Source organism: Seriola lalandi, unplaced genomic scaffold (genome assembly GCF_002814215.2).
Source record: "Seriola lalandi dorsalis isolate HSWRI2012SDOR001 ecotype SW California unplaced genomic scaffold, Sedor1 jcf7180002054285, whole genome shotgun sequence".
Classification (NCBI taxonomy): Eukaryota; Metazoa; Chordata; class Actinopteri; order Carangiformes; family Carangidae; genus Seriola; species Seriola lalandi.
In genome coordinates, this window is record NW_019524838.1 from 461495 (window position 1) to 480463 (window position 18969).

At 40.7% G+C, this 18969-nt stretch overlaps 3 protein-coding genes across 3 annotated transcripts; 2 read left to right on the plus strand and 1 right to left on the minus strand.

Annotated features, from left to right (window-relative positions):
• Window positions 1-387: 387 nt before the first annotated feature.
• Window positions 388-4028, minus strand: LOC147819147 (uncharacterized). The gene is made up of 4 exons (XM_087173844.1): window positions 3819-4028; window positions 3325-3691; window positions 1797-2158; window positions 388-1690 (listed from the first exon to the last, which is right to left on the minus strand). Exons 3-4 carry the CDS (start codon window positions 2144-2146, stop codon window positions 1432-1434), a joined length of 609 nt encoding a protein of 202 aa, XP_087029970.1. The 5' UTR covers window positions 2147-2158; window positions 3325-3691; window positions 3819-4028; the 3' UTR covers window positions 388-1431.
• Window positions 4029-4239: 211 nt separating this feature from the next.
• marveld1 (MARVEL domain containing 1) lies at window positions 4240-5814 on the plus strand. The gene has a single exon (XM_023405783.2). It carries the CDS (start codon window positions 4503-4505, stop codon window positions 4998-5000), a length of 498 nt encoding a protein of 165 aa, XP_023261551.1. The 5' UTR covers window positions 4240-4502; the 3' UTR covers window positions 5001-5814.
• Window positions 5815-14458: 8644 nt separating this feature from the next.
• LOC111654699 (phosphoglycerate mutase 1-like) lies at window positions 14459-18802 on the plus strand. Its single transcript, XM_023405818.2, has 4 exons — window positions 14459-14721; window positions 15573-15847; window positions 16646-16826; window positions 17576-18802. Exons 1-4 carry the CDS (start codon window positions 14583-14585, stop codon window positions 17743-17745), a joined length of 765 nt encoding a protein of 254 aa, XP_023261586.1. The 5' UTR covers window positions 14459-14582; the 3' UTR covers window positions 17746-18802.
• The last annotated feature ends 167 nt before the right edge of the window (window positions 18803-18969 follow it).

The following is an 18969-nucleotide window of genomic DNA, read 5'->3' on the forward strand; positions in this document are numbered from 1 at the left end:
TCAGTTTTAGGTCAAAAATGTTACTTTAAACAGTAATTTATATCATCACAGCAGCTGCAAATGATGTGTAATGTTCTTCTGTTTATGATCATCACTCAAAACTGCTGAAAAGGTGCACTTGAGTAAGGCACTGAACACCCAACTGGTCCAGTAGAGCTCTCGGGGGTTAACAGTGGCAGACTGTGACTCATTTGTCTTATGTGAAATAAATGTGAATATGTTTAATTGTCAACTTGTGTTCACAAAAACCTACATATTCATTTTAAGCCATTTCAGTAGTGCTACTCTAGCTGGTTTTCTGAGTAGCAAAAAGCGTTATTAATTTAAAATGCCCATTGTGCTGTTATGACTAAACAAAACAAAACAAAACAAAATTGACAAACAATACAAAGACTCACTTCTTTATTACCATAAATCTAAAAATGACACATCAAACAGTATTATCAAAAAGCTTCATGAAGTTTCCAGCAATCTGATGAGGTTGGTGACATAAAGTCTTTCACAGGCACAGTGGGTTTTCACACCGTTACCATGTAAAATTTTTATTTCAAGTTCTTCTTTCCCTGAACAGTGAGGGGTCATTTTGACGATGGCCGTTCGGTTGCTTCATTTTCACCAAATGAAAACCAGCAACTGAGGCCTGGTACAGTTGTCAGTCAGAAAGCTTGAGCCAGATGTGCAGTAGTGTGAATGTTTGGAAATCTGTTTTTACATCTCATAACAATAAGCATTGCACTCTTACCCATGTAGTGTTGCGTAACATATCACACATATAGCCAGTCGTTTAAAGTTATATAAAGTGTAACACTTTTTGTGACTTCAATTCAAATGAATACAAAATCAAGAAGGTAACATCTTTTCAAGCTACAGTACATCATCTCACTCATGTATATCTACATATCTGGGTTTGTGTGTGGTACAGGACATGGATACAACTATTTACAAGTATATATCCACACTGTGGCCATACATTATAATATCAGCCATTTTAGTCTGATAAACACCAAGTTAAATGAAGATTGGTACATTTTTAAAATAAAAAATTAAAACAATTAAAAGTATGCATGGTTAGTGTGAGTGGTCAGGTCGATTTAAGAAAGCACATAAGGCAACCACAGTATAAAGTTTTGCGATACCAGGAGCCAGTCAGAGGTTCATGTTGCTGACATTATTTAGGTGGAGATGGGTTTGCAACAAGTGACAGTACAGTGCCGCCTGATCTGTGCTATTTAAGGGTCAGACTTTATGGCATTTTGAGAAACTATTCTTTCAACCTGCAAAACAGTTTCACTGCTGATTTTGTGTCCGTGTTTCTCTTGCCAGAGGTTAATTCAACCTCGCTCCAGTGCCTGAACACATTAGGAGAGTATTCAGGTGAGACCAACAGGTTGTTTAAGTGCTGGTTGATGCCCGGAGATACAGGTCAGTCGATCAGTGGAGTATTCGGTGGAGGTATCTCTCTGGATCACTCTCTCCTCCTCTCCTCAGTCCTGAGCCGGCTCTAACTGGTCTCTCAGACGTCCCTGCAGGGTTGTGGCCCTCCGTTTGTACACCTGTGGCCCCAGTATTTCTTCCTGTTGTCCCTACAGCGGGGCGTCGGCGTGGCTCTGGACTGCAGCGTGATCCTGCCACAGAATCATTCTTCTCTCCTGCATCCTTTCCCTGGCTTCTTTGTGAGCTCTCCCCAATCCTGTACAGCAATGATGGTTTTGTTGAAATAATACAGAAACATGATGATATAATGTTCAATATTGTGAATCTGAATGAAATCTATTCAGGTTAGCAGAGTTTTCTACCTGAGGTGATTGAAGGCGCGTAGCCAGTGTGATCCAAGAGCATCTCTCCCGTTAGTCCTCAGCCCTCTGCGGTGAGTTCGGGCCCTCAGTCCAATTAAGGCTTGAGCCAGCTCAGCTTCATCTCCATGGCCCCAAACCAGCTGGGCCCTCTGCTCCGCATCCTGGTCCCCTGCTGCCTTGAACAGTCTCTGGAGCTGCCACAGGTTCACGTCACTGAAAATGTTCCCCGAGCCAGCCTTTCTGCTCCTCCTCTCAGCCAGCCGCCACAGCGAGGAAGGTCCCGCCACCATGGAGGATGGTGGGGAGGCGGGTCCAGTATCCATCCGGAGAAACACGGGAAAGGGTGGCATACAATGGCTCGACTATGTGGAGAGGGACACAAGAGTTTCAGCTCATTATGATGTGTTCAGAAAGAGAAGAAGTGAAGACTTATCATTGATATTTGACAGAAGAAAAACAAAACAACAGAACACAACCAAGTGCAGTTTGTGACACCTGTCACAGTGAAATACTGCCAGTCAGCTTCAAGTCTCCTGCTCTGATTCCTTAATCCTGCTTTAGGAAGTGAGTGTTGAGCTGTGCTTTAAAGCCCATTAAACTGCAGATGGTACCTTTATCTCTCTTTTCTCACATATGCTTTTAAGTGGGACACAAACACATAGGTATTAGCTGAGTGACCGAGGTCAGGATTACACGTGGGTGAGCAGCCTTTCCACTGAAACTGATTATTTTACAACAAAAATAATCTTAACTCCACTTATTAGCTTTCTCCAGAGCTTTCAACAGCACGTCATCTCACAGATGGAGTTTGAGCAGATACAAACTCCATCCTCTGATGAAGATCAGGAGTAAAGATCATTTTGTCAAACCTACTATTTCCAAGTCAAGAATGAAGTTTCATATTCTCTTTTAATTAAGCTTTATTCTGCAGGATCTCCTGCCCACAGACGTACTTACGTTGCTCATTTCACTTTAACTATCTAAAATAGGCTCCTGCATGTCTCATAACTATTTATTTATTCATAATTAATATGAACAAAAACAGCACACTTATCACAATCACCTTATGAGCAAGAATTCACACTATCAAATACATAGCTCTTAACAGCAAGTGTTGGTTTTTTTCTCATTGGCTATGATCATTATTGGAGGCAGCTCTAAACAAACACACATCCACAGGCCTATTTATTTGCATTAGAAGTAGGTTAACATTGATTAAACGTAGCAAGCTTCTCCTGTATTCCCCTCCTACCGGTGTCATGACAGTCTGCTGTTTGCTGTTTTGCACAACAAACTGCTCACTGCTGCAGAGACACCGGTTTCCTTGCAAAACTAAGAAACGGGAAGAAGCTATAAATCATCTCTGAAATATTCATTGTTTTACCATACTGGATAAAATACGATGCAATGCTAAAACAACTTATTGGTCTGTCTACTCTGTGCTGGATTTCATTACGCTGTTGGTAAAAGGCAGTAAACAGGAATCCCGTGAGAGTCATGTGAAAGCAATGAAAGGACAATTGCTTACCCGAGGATTAACTGGTGTTTCCAGCGCGCTCGGCTCCTATCGCATCACTGCTCCTTTTCAATAAAAACAACTGCCACAAAAGCCGAAGCACAGAAAAGCGGACTGTTTACCCAGCTTCACAAGCAATGCATTTCTGTCCTTCAGCAGACCACTGATCATAAATCAAGGGTCATTAAACCACCAATGAGCATGGAGCTACCTTCTGTTCCCTCCCTCATCCAAAAGAAAGAGCCTTATTTCGACCAATCACGGGTGTGGGGAGGTGGGAGGGGTGGGGGGGTCGGCACCGCCTCCTGGCCACGTAGGGCGTGTGCGCTGAAATCCATTGACGTCAATGAGCATGGCACGAACAGCATCTGTCAGTGATCTGAGAGGGAAGTAACATGTGAGCATCCTGCGCTGAAACACGTAAACAGGATGACGCATGGGCCCCCAAACACCATGGCAAGGCCATATGAACAGACCATACATTATTATCTATTACACAGACTCACATTGTTTCTTTGTTGTGTTTAGTTTCCAGTGGAATGGTGGGGAAAATATTATGAACTGGTCTTAAATTAAAGAAGTTTAAGAAGAATGCTGCCCTTCATGTGACAAAAAGTATGAAAATCATTATTATTTTTGCCTAAATCTTTGTTTTGCTGTTTCTACACACTTTTATTGTTTGCTTTTCTTTCTTTTCTTTTTCTTCTATTTTCTTCTTAATTTACTTCCGCTTTATAAATCCTTCTAAAGCCACTTCCTTCACAAAAGACAGAAGGAGGGAGGTCACACACCCAAGGGGAAACCACACCATTGGGATATAGAGCAGATGAGTGTAGCTACATGGATGAATCCAGCAGCCCAGCAGAGGAGGAGCAGGCTTTGAATTACAGGCCGCCTCCTCTCTATCACCCAGCCCCCCAGCACAGATTCAACAGAGGAAACGGAAAAGACGAAACATTCAAGAAGGGTTTTCATTTCAAAACCCCGGGGCTGTGGAAAGAACAGAGAGTTCATTTTTTTCAAATGCCTGAATTTGTCCACTTTTGGCTTCACTGTTAGACCGCAAACCCGCCCTTCCGGCCCGTTATTTCCTTTTTGCCCATCTTTTCCCCAGCTATTTGCAGCTGGCAGAAAGCACCCGCCCTGTTCGGGGGAAAAAAGGAACCGAGAGAGACCGGAGGAGGAGAGAGATGCCACCCCAACCTCCCGAGTCGCAGGTGAGGAAGGATATCCTGAAGTTCCTCAAGAGTTGTTTGGGAATCATCCGGATCCTGCAGATTGTGTTCGGAGCTGGGCTGTGGGTCACCATCGCCGCCAACAAATATGAGGGGCCCATCCACTTCGTCCTTTTCGTCGCTGTCCTCTTCTGGCTCCTCACCCTCGCCCTTTTCTTCCTCACCCTTCTGGACAAGCAGGACCTCGTCCCGCTGCTGGGAGGGGAGCGCTGGTTGTGCACCAACCTGGCGCACGACGTGGCCGCCACCCTGCTCTACCTGCCGGCCATAGGTGTCATGATCTACAAGACGGACCGCAACTCGTACTGCAACCTGGAGCAGTACAAGCACTTCTGTCTGTACAAGGTCTACCTAACGGCCGCCGTGTTCGCCTGCCTGTGCTGCCTATCTTACCTCCTGTCGGTTATTTATGGGGCGAGCAGGAGGTGTCGGGGCGAGCAAACGGTCATCTGATGAGACTGATGGGGAGGGGGTGATGTCAACAAGGAGGGGGGAGGGGGGGTCCACAGCAAGATGAGGAATAGTTAACTTCACTGTAATTTAACTCAAAAGCTACTCTAATCACAGGTTCGCTTTTGTCTCTCCACACCAAACTTTCTGCCTTGGTGGTGAAACACAATCATCAAAATCACTGTGTGGCCTTACAGTCAGTGTATTTAAGGGTTGCTGACATGAAAACATCCAGAGGCCTGTAGCTACCCAGGATTGGAAATGTGTTAGGAGGGCAAAATGGTTAAGGCCATGCTTCCAGCTCTTAAGTTGATTATTATTTTTGTCCAGTAATTTAATGTCATTTCCCCCCATAAACAATTATAGTGGGTATGCAGTAAGTTTACAGTACAATGCCTTAACATATGTTTTGTAGATTTGTGTAAGTACTTGCTAACTATCCATCTAAAACCTCTCATAGGATTAGTACAGTTGTTTTCACAAGGGATCTTTTTTCATTATCTTTTCAAAGTATATATTTTTATGTGTTTACATGTTTTTGTATGACAGCAAACGTTACGTGACGGACTAAAACACTTGCGGATATCCTTTTGACCAGCTCTGTTTTTGTTTTGTCTGACCCAAACATTGCATACAGTTTTGTCAGTGGCTTCTGTCAGAATGCTGTATACTCAACAAGGTTGTGACAACAACAACCCAACAATATGGATGTTATTGGTGCTAAAATGTGTATGCAGAACAAAGAAAATATCCCCTAAGTGTTCATTATGTAAAGCCAAAGAGCAAAAAGAGCAATAATAAAGATCAGTAAGTGAGAGCCAGTGAGGTATTTCTTTGGTTATAATCACTTTTGTTCATGGAAGTGTTTAGACAAGTTGCTTGAGGAAAATGTTCATAAAATGCCTTTGTTAATTCTGTTATAGTACTGTGAGGGAAATTTAGAGAAAGCGCTGGTCCGCGTGCACAAATTGGTGGCTTTTTCCAAATGAAACACAGATTTAGAGAGGCTAACGACGGAAGCCCTCAGGAACTTCCTGTTGGGAGATAAAAGCCTGGGCCAATCAGCAGAGATCATTTATATGCTATGCCACTTAACCACATGAAAGACGCAGATCCTTTAAACTATCTGTGTCCCTAACAAACAATGAGAGAGTGTGTATGCATGTGCTGCATGATAGAAAATGTGTGTTGCATGAGAGTTATCCTACTTATGGAAACATAACGTGTGTGTGTGTGTGTGTTTGATGTGCGTGTAATAATCTGGGAAGAGGCTTGTTCTTACCGGAACAGTCTGTTGGGGTTCTGGAGGTGGGCTAACGTTCAGCCAATGAAAACAAAGCCAAGCAGTGGAGGATGATTCAATGTCTCATCTATTCCAGTCGACATGCAAGGCTTAAGAACATACTGCAGACAAGTTGCTTTACCAGCACCCAAAGCTGCACTGTGAAAACTCTGTTTGGTTGCCTTAATACAGTCAGCAAGAAAATACCATTACTATATGTGACTTGACTGGCTGTGCAATTCACTGACAAATTAGGATTTATGTTTTGGACACTTGTTGCTGGCATGGGACAGGAATGTGGTGGGAAAGGCTGCAGATTACAGTACTCACACATGAACACACACTTTTCCTTTTTGGGTCATTGCTCGCTTCTTGTACACTTCCAATTGAATGTGATGAGTTTTTCTTGGACAGGAGTGTTGGGGATAAAATGTTGCATTATCATAGGTCCAGATTCACATTCAAGAATCAAAATCCAGGCATCAAAAATGAAGAGAATTAGAGTTTAAGAGTAGTAGTAATACAATAAATCCAAGTTATATAAGTGGGAGGTGACAGGTGTAGAAAGAGTCAGAAAAAAGCTTTTGGTTGCTTTCATGAATATATGCTGTTACCTGACTCATATGGGTATCCTTGACTGGTTTAGTGCTTTCAGAGGTAGAGTAACCCTAAAATGTGACCATATAAGGAAACACACAGATCAGACTGCAAGCAGGGAAACTATAAAACTGATGCCTAATTTTTATTTAAGTATTTTGTTCGGTTTGTACGTCCATGTACAGTATGTCATCCTCTGGACAAGAGGCCTTTCTATGCGATGACGACAGGAGGGATACAGTGTGTATGTGTGTGTTGAGCGCAAGGTAACATCTGTGCTCAGAGTTACAGGAGTGGAAGGGTTAATGTTAACCAGCTGCAGCCCCATGATATAAATCTAGCACTTCTAAAGGAGGAGAGGACCCACCACCCCCCAGCCCCACACACACACACACACACACACACACAAACACACACACACACACACACACTCCTATCCACCCTCTCCCCCTCTGAGATTTCTGAAGTGTTGTCCTGTCCACGTGTCGGTGTCTGCGGAAACACACAGCTGTATACAGCCAAACGGAGACAGTACACAACAGCCCTGCGTGCTGCATAAACAAAACACTGAATCCTCGGCTCAATTTGATATTGCAAGTAACCATGGTGAATCATTTAAGTTTTGGAAGACTCACAACTATAGCATGTGTTGACAATTATGACCAGAAAAGGATTCACCACATTTAACCTGCAAGTCTTTTTTAGCTGCCCACATTAACAGGCTCCTTATTATTATATTGACCACAGTTTATGGATGTTATGTCTGTTCAGATTGGCTGTTTTATGTACAAGCCCATTTCAAATTTAATCCTAAACTATCCATATCCAAATAAGAAACCCTTGCAATCACAGGTCTTAAAATGAGTCTGGAATCTTATGTTGCCTCCTAACACCATTAGAAGGGTGTGGGCACCACTAAAGTGAAGTTGCTGCATTTTTTCCCAGCTACACAGACAGTAAAGAAAACTCAGACAACTTGCTATAAAGAGGTATAGAGCCAGGTGGTTCTCTGGAGTGCCAACTGTGTTATATTTACTTTGGCTACTCAACCAAAGAGACATTTCCTGTATGTGCTCTCCCACCCATTTGCAAGAGACCAACCGTCCAATAGTCGCCATAACCCCTTGAAATGGTTTCTCTGGCCCTTCCCTGAAAGCACATCATGCGTAATGTTGCCATGGACTGATGTCAATTATCCAAAAAAACTGACACAAAGTTCCCTGCCAAAAAATCTAAAAATGAGTTTTGAATTCTAAAAGGAAAACAATGACATGACTGTGAGTCATAGAAATATTGCAAGAATGGCTTTTGACTTCTCAGTAAAAATTCAGACAATTTAGTGAAAAAGATTTTTTTTTCCTTTATGCCTCTGTGTCCTTACACAGTGATATGGAGAACAGTGTAGGCTGCAGGACATCACCAATGGAGCTGGTCGGGAAAACATATTTTGCTCAGATCTATTTTACAAGGCCAGATGGTTGTCATCAAAGGAAATCAGTTGAGGTCTTCTTGCTAAAATAAACTGCGCAAATCTTCTATTATTCTCCACTTTATCTTTTTTTAAATTGTATCATTATAAGAATTGATTTGTTTCTGTCATAGACAACATACATGACACACTTGTCGAAATGTTCTCAAAAAACAAAACAAACAAAAGACGACACATGCTCTTAAAAGATAAGTCCACCTTTTCTCAAGTCTGTCAAAATAATACTGACGTAAGGATATGCACAAGAAATCTGTTCCTAATGTGCTTCCAATATAAGTGATGGGAAACAAAATCTTCAGTCCTTATGTGCAACAATACTCTCTGAAGTTCCACTAGAAGCTAATATGAGCAGCCCAACTCAAGCAGTTTGAGCTGGTCAAATCAGATGAGTAATTTTGAAAGTTACAGGATTGCTTTTTTGTACATGAGTTCCTCTTTGTGTTACTATCCCTCCACCGAAGCACAGCAAGGAAACATGGTCTGAAGAAACACAAGGGAATGTTGCTCTAAAAAGACTGACTTTGGAGGATACCCTCTGGGTCTGAATTTCTGCTTTAACCTTATAAGAGCCTTAGCTGAACTTTGGAATACTTTTTTTCAACAGAACAAGGATTGTCTCCGATCTCTTACATTGTGTCAGTGACACTATTATTTTAAGACAGACTTGCTATCCTTTATATTTGTGGGTATTTTGCACAAGCTCAGCATTATTCAACAGGAAATTTTAATGTTTAAAAAAATACCCACACTTTTTCACTGAACCAGGTGTGTATACTTGGTTGGTTGGAGCCCACTCAGCCATAATCCAGGACTGGAAGAGCCCAGTCTTTCTTAGGACAGAGCACTTCCACTGGAAATTATCCACCTGGAATTCGTGTGGGTGATTCCCAGAGGAAGTACCCTATCCTTCCCAAGAGCGTCTGACTCTTTTCCTGCCGACAGTTCTTGTCTCCCATCTGATTTGGGAGGCAACATGTGCGCACATGAAACATGAAAACACAGACAAATGCACACAGCAGCGCTCTGTTAACCACACTTTCATCAGATACTGCTGAGATGCACATTCCACTGTAGAGGAGAGGGAAAGAGGGGCAGGGAAAACAGATGGAGACTGACAGAACAAGTGAATGTGCAGGGGGAAAAAAGAGAGGGGAAGATGTGCAAAAACGCCTTACATAAAGAGGAATTTGAGATTGAAATTTCCTGTTTGCGTAAAGGCATAGATCGGTAGTGTTTGAGGCGTGCAGGCCCTGTAGTTTGCCTCTGACATTTGCCAGTTTATAGTTTCCTAACATGGTGACTGGGATTACTGATTCCACATTCCGCTTTCACCCAGACGATACTTCTGAATGGGCACAGTGTTCATGTGTTGTGTGAAGGCAATGGCAGCCAGTGGTGAGAAATGATGATAGCTATTTATAGAGCCTTGAAAATACCACAGCTTCCTTCATTCTGCCAATCCTTAGCCAAGATGTTGAGAGTGTGTTACAGAGTGAATGAGTCTGAGAAAGCTAGACGGAAACAGAGGGGGAATAGTTTTTGGTCACTGGGTGGATGAATTCACTCATTTCCTGTCTGACATTTTATGATTCTTGACATTTACTCGCAAATTACGTTAGCAACACGTATATCATTAATCACCTGTCATTCTTTAAACTTTTAAAGACGGAATTAGAAGTGATGCGTAATCCCCATGACTAAAATCCACAGTGAGCCACTCTCGGAAAGGAAAACTCTTTACGAACGCTGCATCTTTAGTGTGCAGTGCAAGCGGACACAAACTGGGAAGTAAAACAAACATTCTTTCCAAATGTGGATCATGAAGTTCTTGATAATAGCTCACATGGCTCTGAACTGATTCCCAGAAACACTTTTCCCACAGTTTTAACACACAGGAGCCCAACTCCTCTCTGTTACACCTCAATGCGGTTGTGAAGCAAAACAATCAAAAAACTGCAAGGTGAAAAAATAACCCAACATTAACCTCACCATTAGGTAACTACGGGACAGAACACACGCTGGGTTGGTTCAACCAAGTGCTGGGTTTTAGTATTTAACCCAGAATGCTGGATTGTTCATTTGACCCAACCTAGTGACTGAAATTAACTCTATTGCTGGGTAACTTAGAACCCATACACACTACACTGATATTTCCTGTCTCATTACCTTGATTCTTTTATATAATAATAATAATAATAATACTATGACTACTACTAATAATAATAACACTGGTATTTTGTTTACATACATTTACCCCTCAGTAATCAACACTCAATACCAGTTTCAGTTTTCAGTTTTTCCTTTTTAATACATTTGCAAATTCACATTCTAAAATTCTGTTTTCACTCTGTCATTATGAGGTAATGTGAAAAAAAGGAAGGGATCTGAATCTTTTCTGAATGCACTTTAATTAGGCTCATGATAGCAGTGGTGGCAAAGTGTGTAAAGCTGCTTTTCCACATCTCCCCTGCATTCTGCATTAAGCTGAGGCAGCGATGTTTTTGAAAAATGTTTCTATTCAGAGACGCTACACACAGTCAGACACTTTCATCAGCCTATTGAAACCTGCTTTTCCACTGTTCTAGCTGCCATCACAATATATTTAGCAAGTCAATATTTTACTTTGTGACACAGTTTAGTCTTTGGCCTTTTGGTCCTATCAGTCTAGACTTGAGCAGACGGACATGCACTTTCATTAGAAATCTGTTAGTGATTGGATGCTGCAGCTGATGGAACTTATCTGACATGTAACTGCAGTTTCATACAAGGACAAATAACAGATTCAACTCAGCTGTAATATCACCACCAGGTTTAGATTTTATTTGTGTCCTGATCCACCAACTTTCACCAAAACATATACACTATTAAATAATTTCTACACATTGGGAGCCATTCTCATCATGACTTGAAAAATTTACAAACAGACCATCAATAAAATCAGATGCAAATAATTGAAAGATAAATAAAGCTTTGTTGGCTTTAAGTATCTGAGCAGTAACTTCTGGATCTGGTTTGATGGATCTGTTCACAATATAAATACAAAATACAGTTTTCTAACGAATGTGCAGCTGCTGTCAAACGGTTTATTTATGATACTTTTGTCACCTTGGAGGATGCCACTACATAACTGCACTGGATGCATTTGTTATTTGAACAGTACATCATTTTATCTTTGCAAGTACAAACTCCAAGACATAAAAAGTTCTTAACACCTGCAAGACTGATAGCTGATCCTGTCATCGCCAGAAACTGACATTGCTTCAGATGAACATGATGATAATGGATAGGTTTCCCTCTTCCCTTTACTCTGATTTAATTCATATTTTATTTTTCTCTTTTCTGCTCTTTCTCTTGAGTATGTTTGTAATTTCCTGTAAGCCAATATATATTTATATATAAATATTTGTATATAATTATATATTTTCATCAGTTATTAAAAAAATACATCATTACAGTATTAGCATTTTAATTATGCTTGAAAGTTTAACTGTCCCACTTCATGAGACTAAGTATAATATTTTAGTCAATAATGAGGCAGCCGTAACCTGTTAAGAAATAAAGGGTTTCTGTCCACTGAAACGCTAAGGGCTTTTAATTTGAAATGATTACAGGAACTGTTGAGTTTGTATATGGAATGCAGTAACTTAAACACAACAGAGGAGGGACTCAAAAGGAGGCTTAGTCCTAAAATATCACTATGACAAATTGTACATGACAAACAGAGAGCATTAAAAAAATAAAGACCTGTCTCTAATACGAAACTGCCTCAAATAAAGGCCTGTCACATTCTGCAATTGAGGTTAATAAACTCTGTGTTCACTTTTTGAGGAAAAACAGTAGTTGGAAACTGTCTGTGGATCCCAGAGAGAAGTTGTGCTCTGTGTGAGACACAAAATAAGAAAGCTATTCTGCCACTTCTAACCTTTTCTCTGAGCGATCATTTATAAAATAAATATAGCCGAAAACACAGCACACTCTTTGTCTTTAACCTATGTGTTTGGTGATTTTGTCAGACGATGTTGCGTTAAAAAATCAAGACTTCAGCAGCAGCTTGGACACTACCCGTCCATCCTCAGCCAGAGGTCTTTACAACTTCACAAGATAATGGATTACTGCATGCTACCACAGAGTCATGGATAGAGATAACTTTTAAAAGACGAGAAAAACCAATGTATTTTTTATGTGTAAATGATGTGAGGTCGACTTAGATGGAGGAACTTTGCGGCTGTTGACTGTTGGTCTTACTCTTACCCTTTCTTAATGATTTCATCAGTCACTTGCAGATACCTCAAGAGACTGGTCCGATGCTTCAATTGCATGTGTAATCTCAAATCCGTCGCTGGTTAGGTTGAGGTTGCTGGTGCATGAGCATTATTAACCGTTGCCAGGGTGAACAATGCTGACGTTCATGTTCATTGGTTGCAAACGCATACGTCCAGTTCACCAAAAATCGGTACGTTCAATGAACGGCGCCCATTTAGTTCGTGCACGACAATGTTGACGGTTAATGCGAAAATATGTGTTGCACGAAATCGAGTGGGAGAATTAGGAGCAGCTGGGTCAAAGTAACCCAACAGCTAATGACCCAGGATGAACAACCCAAAAGTGTGCACATTGTACCCAAATCAACCCAGAATTATGAACCTAACAATGTGTTCACAGAAACAACCAGCACTTTTTTGAGTGCAGCCAGAGGCACCTCAAGCTGCATTGCCCCTCAATTTATTCTACTCATAAAATCAGAACATGTGTCTTAAATCATGACATTGTAAAACTAAAACTATTTGCATTAATATATTAAATTTCATTTACAATGCATTGTCTGAATTATGCAAAGGTAGTAACAGAAGCAAAATTAAGTCAAAATAACAATGTTCAAAGTTCTGAAGAAAATTTGAAAGAAGAAAAAAACAGGATATCCAAACCAAATGTAAGTCACAGACGGTTTCTGGTGGACTTCGTGGCTCTGACTGCTAGAGAATTCCAACAAGTCTGTAGCTAGTTATTGCACAGATGTCCAGATAGTAATCCAATGTACATCATTTCTTGCAGCTCAAGATTGTAAACAATGGTTTTATTTACCCACTGGGTGGCGACATAGGGTCAAACAAAACACAGTCTTTACAGATAAGTTAATTGATTCAACATGTTTGTTTTGCTTATTTGCCCCCTAAACACACTGTTCACACTGTGAACACACACTTCATCCCATACTAAAAAAATCTAAGTAATGAACCTGTCTCCACAAACCTGCCTCTTTCTGCAACAAATCAACCACTTACAGTGCTTTGTAAGATTTAACTGAGTCACATCCCCTCCTCCCTCATCAGCCCACTTTTCTTATTTTAAATTGTCTCCTGTCTTGCAAACACACTGGGTCTCGTCGCCTCTTGGTTTCTTTAGTACTGCTCTAAAGTCACATTTCATGACCGTTACACTAATATGGTGCTACTGCTGGTCATGTGTAATTTTATTATAGGTAATATGCTATACTACATATAACAGTTATAGTTGAATGGTTCAACCATCAAGTTCACCATCTAGAGATGGAAGAAAGAAAGAAAAGCAGTTGGATGAAGACACACAGAGAGAAGATGCAGAAATTTAATCACAGAAAGTTTTCATGGAGCAGTTAGAAAGCTTTTTTTTTTTGTCTGTTTCTTTTGTCTTCCTAAATCTGTGTCTCTATACTGTGCATCCTTGAAGGGTCACAATGGAATTAAGAAAAGTCTAAAGCCCCATCTTCACTGATTTATATAACTGTGATGCAAATTATCAAATCAAATATCATTGTGATAATGTAACAATTTGTTGTAAGTAATAAGAAGTAATTAAGTAGTTACTTTGATGTTTATATGTCTAGTTTGTCAATGGAATTCTTATATCACGTGAACATAGATAGATAGACACAATGAAAGTCAATAAAGTACAATGGATATAATGAAGGTCAAGAACAGTCTCTGTCACTCACGCCCACCGCTGTCATTGGTGGAGAGATTGAAAAAAAAATGACGTACTTTAGCGGAATCTCATTGGATGTAAAAACCAGGAACTGTGGGAGTAACCAATCCACGTTATAAAAGTCCTCACCGGTTTGACAGTAACGAGTGGACCTGTCTGCTTCTCTGGTTGGGGAAGTTGTCAATTGAACCTCACCAGCATCCATCTTTAAAAAACTGTTCAGTTCGTTCATATAAGCGATATATTATCACATACCATGGCTGCCTACAAATTAGTGCTGATTCGCCACGGAGAGAGCAACTGGAACCAGGAGAATCGCTTCTGCGGCTGGTTTGACGCTGATTTGAGCGAAACCGGGGAAAAGGAGGCGAAGCGAGGAGGACTGGCCCTGAAAGGTGAGCAGTCCACTTTGTTTTCTCTCACCATCCACTGTAATATCTCCGACGTGCTGTAGAGGCCAATGCACGGCTACGATTACATAATCGCCTCTGCATCAGACCACAGACCGCCCCCCCGAGCGCGTCGGAAATATGTGAATACGAGGACGTGCAAACGTGCAGAAGTGATGCCTTCATGTGGTTTCCCTGTTGAACCTGTCACTCGCGACAGTAGCCTGCGCGGAGGGAGACCTCTCATAGAAAGTGTATCTGTGTATCCCTCGAGCAAAGCAACTTGTATTTTTTGGATGCATTATGTTTAATGTGCATCACGCATCTGGCTTGTTCTTATTTAGCAGGAGTACGGGGAGGAATCACAGAAGAGAAATAAACAGACCGTGGGCCCTCTAGTAGCTTCCATAAACCAGGCTGCAGTGTAGCTAGAGCTGAAAGCATTAGTTCATTCAGCAGTGAGTGGATTGAAATAAAATTGAGCAACAACTATTTTGATAATCAGTTGAAAATGCACTATTTTTTATATTACATTCCATAGACTAAACAATGAATTGATTAATTGAGAAAATAATCAGATTAATTGATAAGGAAAACAGTTGTTAGCTGCAGTGCTAAATGTAACTCGTATTTCCAGAAAAGCTTGAGACTCAGTTGCTTTTTATCTTCACCCTCTTCATGGTATCATTTACAAATGATTTTTGATGCAACAAGTGCAGCCTTGTTCCATCAGGGCAGTGTGGGGGAATTAACTAACTAAACAAGGCTGAAAGAAACAGTCACAGTATTCAAGTGGAATTATCTTTTCACAGTTGCAGTCAAAATGTATTTAACTCCTGTGTCTCTCACTCTATTAGATGCCGGTTTTGAGTTTGACATTTGCTACACCTCCGTGCTGAAGCGGGCCATCAGGACACTGTGGCTGGTCCTGGACGGCATTGACCAGATGTGGGTGCCAGTGCATCGGACCTGGCGGCTCAATGAGCGCCACTACGGAGGCCTAACAGGGCTGAACAAGGCAGAGACTGCTGCCAAGCATGGAGAGGCTCAGGTGAAGATCTGGAGGCGTTCGTTTGATATTCCTCCTCCCCCCATGGGCCCAGACCATGACTTCTACACTATCATCAGCAAGGTAAGATATGATATCTACAGTACATTCACAGAACCAAGGAGCTTTGTTGGCCTGTTGGGAAAGAAATGGTTTGACTATCCTGATCAACTAAGTCCACACAGGAATAACAAAGAGGAGGCATGACTATAACAGATCTCTGCAGTCAGGCAGTAAACCGTGTCTCCACGAATGAATGAAATCAGCAGAAATGACTGGAGTGGAAACAATGGATTTAAGGTCATGTGTCTCTGTTGTTTTATTTGCAGCACGGTTAGCTTGAATATCCAAATGCCTTAAACATACAACAGTGCAAATGAAATCTGATAGATATATTAGAGATGTAGTCCCTTACTATTTGCTAATGCTATTACCTAATAGTATGTCCAAAGTGAGTTAATGTATGACTGGAAAAAATGAGTTCTGGAAGGTTCAGGTTCAAAGTTCAGTCAAGGGAGAAACGAACTGATCATGTCTGTCTGCACTGACAGTCAGACGTAAGGTTTAATAACCCTGTACTGGTCTGCAGTGGCTATCAAAACTAAGGCAAAAAGTGATCACCAACAAGTTGATAGTGATATAAGAATCACACAAAAGTAGCTGTCCCATAGACAGCTTTACTCTTCACTCAAATACACCTCACATTGGAGCATTTATTTATATTCAGAATCACTCTAACATGACACAAACTGCTAGCTTGCAGCAGGGCCTCTCTGTTCACAAACAAGTGTACAATAACTTTCTGAAGAAGATTAAAGAGATCAAGCAATTCTCACCTGTTTTTATTCTGGTCTGTTTACATGGTGATTGTCTTCCCTTCAGGATCGTCGCTATGCAGGCCTGACTGAACAGCAGCTTCCTTCCTGTGAGAGCCTTAAGGACACCATCGCACGAGCGCTGCCCTTCTGGAACGACGAGATCGCCCCTCAGATCAAACGGGGGAAGAGGGTGCTCATCGCTGCCCATGGAAACAGCCTGAGGGGGATAGTTAAGCACCTGGAGGGTGGGTGGCACTGTGATTAGTGTCCTTTAGGCAATCATTCCCATCACTTGCTCAGCAGGTGATGGAGGGCTGCTTTTTCAAGACGTGTTCAGTTTGTTTTCGACATTCTTATACCTTAATTAAAGAGTGATATTAGAGAGAGATGATAGAGAATGAGGGAGATGCAGCAAAGGTCCCCAGCTGGAGACATTGTGGTTCATGGTCAATGGTCTAACTACTAAGCCACAGGGATGGTCAGTTATAGCTCATTTTAACTCCCAATGCAAGTCTTTTACTTCAGTATTTAATGTTTTTAATAATGGTAGGAATTTTACATAACTTGCTAATTGAGAATTAACTGGTGTAAAGACTAATGTGCAGTAATTTGTCTTAAAATAATCTAAGGAATGGTACTTTAATTTATCATTTTATTTTTTAGTTGTGGATATTTTGTATTGTGACACTGTCAGACTTTAAGATTATACAGACATGTATTTATTTTGGCTTGGTCTATTTGCTTTGTCACAATTTTTGTTCTTCAGTTTTAATAATTGTCTGACATTAGGGAAATTCAAATAATTTTCTAAAATACAATTTTTCATTTAATTAAACGCTGTCACAATGATGCTACATTTTCAAGAATCTTGGTAAAAAATTATGAATGCCACAAACAGTTGTGGTGATCTAGTGATATCATGTCTATTGAACACAGCAACGTGCAAATTCACTTACTATCATATAACTGTTCTGTTTGTATGTTCCACCTGCAGGAATGTCAGATGAGGCCATCATGGAACTGAACCTGCCAACAGGCATCCCCATCCTCTACGAGCTCGACAAAAACCTGAAACCTGTAAAGCCAATGCAGTTCCTGGGAGACGAGGAGACTGTACGCAAAGCCATGGAGGCTGTGGCTGCTCAGGGAAAGGCCAAGAAGTAAAGTGATAGTAAAGCCCTCTCTGTGTATGATGGTATAGATTGTACCAGACAACTGGCCTCAGATTAGTGTTTTTTCCTAAACCCTAATTTATTTTGGATGAGTGTACTGTAGATTGTTGTCAAAGGCAACCTCACTCTACTTGTACAGTGCAGAGATGGTATATGGAGAATGGTTAGGGCCCGAAGAGTCATAGTTCTCAAGAGATTGTAAATAATTTTTGCTAAAATTGTCAATTAATATTATAACTTTTAATATTGCCCTGATTGCCCAGTCTGAGACCACTTTCCCATTCACCTGAATACAAATTCACAGTATATGGGATACTGTTTTTCAAATGCACTGGACACCATTATTATTTTTCAGATCACTAAGGGATATTGCTGTCTATTATAATTTAATTTAAACCTGTTGACATAAAAGGGACCACTGCAAAGGGTGCACAACTTATTTTTTATCTCACTTGTTAAAGCATTTAATTGATGCATTCCATTGAAAAAGGGATGCGTTTTTACAGTCTCTTGAGAGCAGGATGGGACAGTCAGGGCTGCTAAACAGTCCTTGTCTTTGCCTGTGAATGGTATATTTGCAGTGTCCTTGTGTGTTGTCGCTGTCTGTGTTGTGTCTGACTGTGTATTTTTCACCACATTTCTCCAATTGAAATGGTGCCAAACCCTACTTTGCTTTCAGTATTGCACTGCATAAGAGATAAATCCATTATTTGGATTATACTCTGCCAGGTTCACAATATCACTGTGAAGGATAATTAACTGAAGATAAATCATCTAAATTTGTTACTCTCTTTGACCATCTTTGGTCTGTCTTTGCCTCTTGGTGTCCTAGTATTTATGTGCCTCCAGCTCCTATTCCTATAGTAAATGCCTACATCTGGCCTCACAGCATTGTGAGGCAGCAGTGGTGGTTTTAGGCAAGCAGTCTGTGAATGAAATATCCAATTATGTCTTAAAGTAGTTCCATTTTCTTTAATAAATGTAAATTCCTCTGTTGGCTAAATGTACCCTGAAAACTGAAATGTAATAAATGTGCACTTGTAGCCATATCTAATGCTTGTGTGTCTGCTCGACTTGCCTTGTCTTCATTTATCTTTTATTCTCTACTGTATAGTTATCATGCTTAAATATATTTTTTCTGGTGATTAGAGTTACATACTAATATCAAATCTAGCTTTTGGTTAAACCATTATCTTGAGTTAAGTCATATTTACTT

What these genes read in the sequence shown, in the direction of transcription:
- LOC147819147 (XM_087173844.1), bottom strand. Translation starts at nt 2,146, where the DNA reads ATGCCACCCTTTCCCGTGTTTCTCCGGATGGATACTGGACCCGCCTCC. An exon ending in CGCGCCTTCAATCACCTCAG is followed by an intron (nt 1,691 to 1,796) that starts GTAGAAAACTCT and finishes ATTGCTGTACAG; the next exon opens with GATTGGGGAGAGCTCACAAA.
- marveld1 (XM_023405783.2), top strand. Translation starts at nt 4,503, where the DNA reads ATGCCACCCCAACCTCCCGAGTCGCAGGTGAGGAAGGATATCCTGAAG.
- LOC111654699 (XM_023405818.2), top strand. Translation starts at nt 14,583, where the DNA reads ATGGCTGCCTACAAATTAGTGCTGATTCGCCACGGAGAGAGCAACTGG. An exon ending in TCTACACTATCATCAGCAAG is followed by an intron (nt 15,848 to 16,645) that starts GTAAGATATGAT and finishes TCTTCCCTTCAG; the next exon opens with GATCGTCGCTATGCAGGCCT. An exon ending in GATAGTTAAGCACCTGGAGG is followed by an intron (nt 16,827 to 17,575) that starts GTGGGTGGCACT and finishes TTCCACCTGCAG; the next exon opens with GAATGTCAGATGAGGCCATC.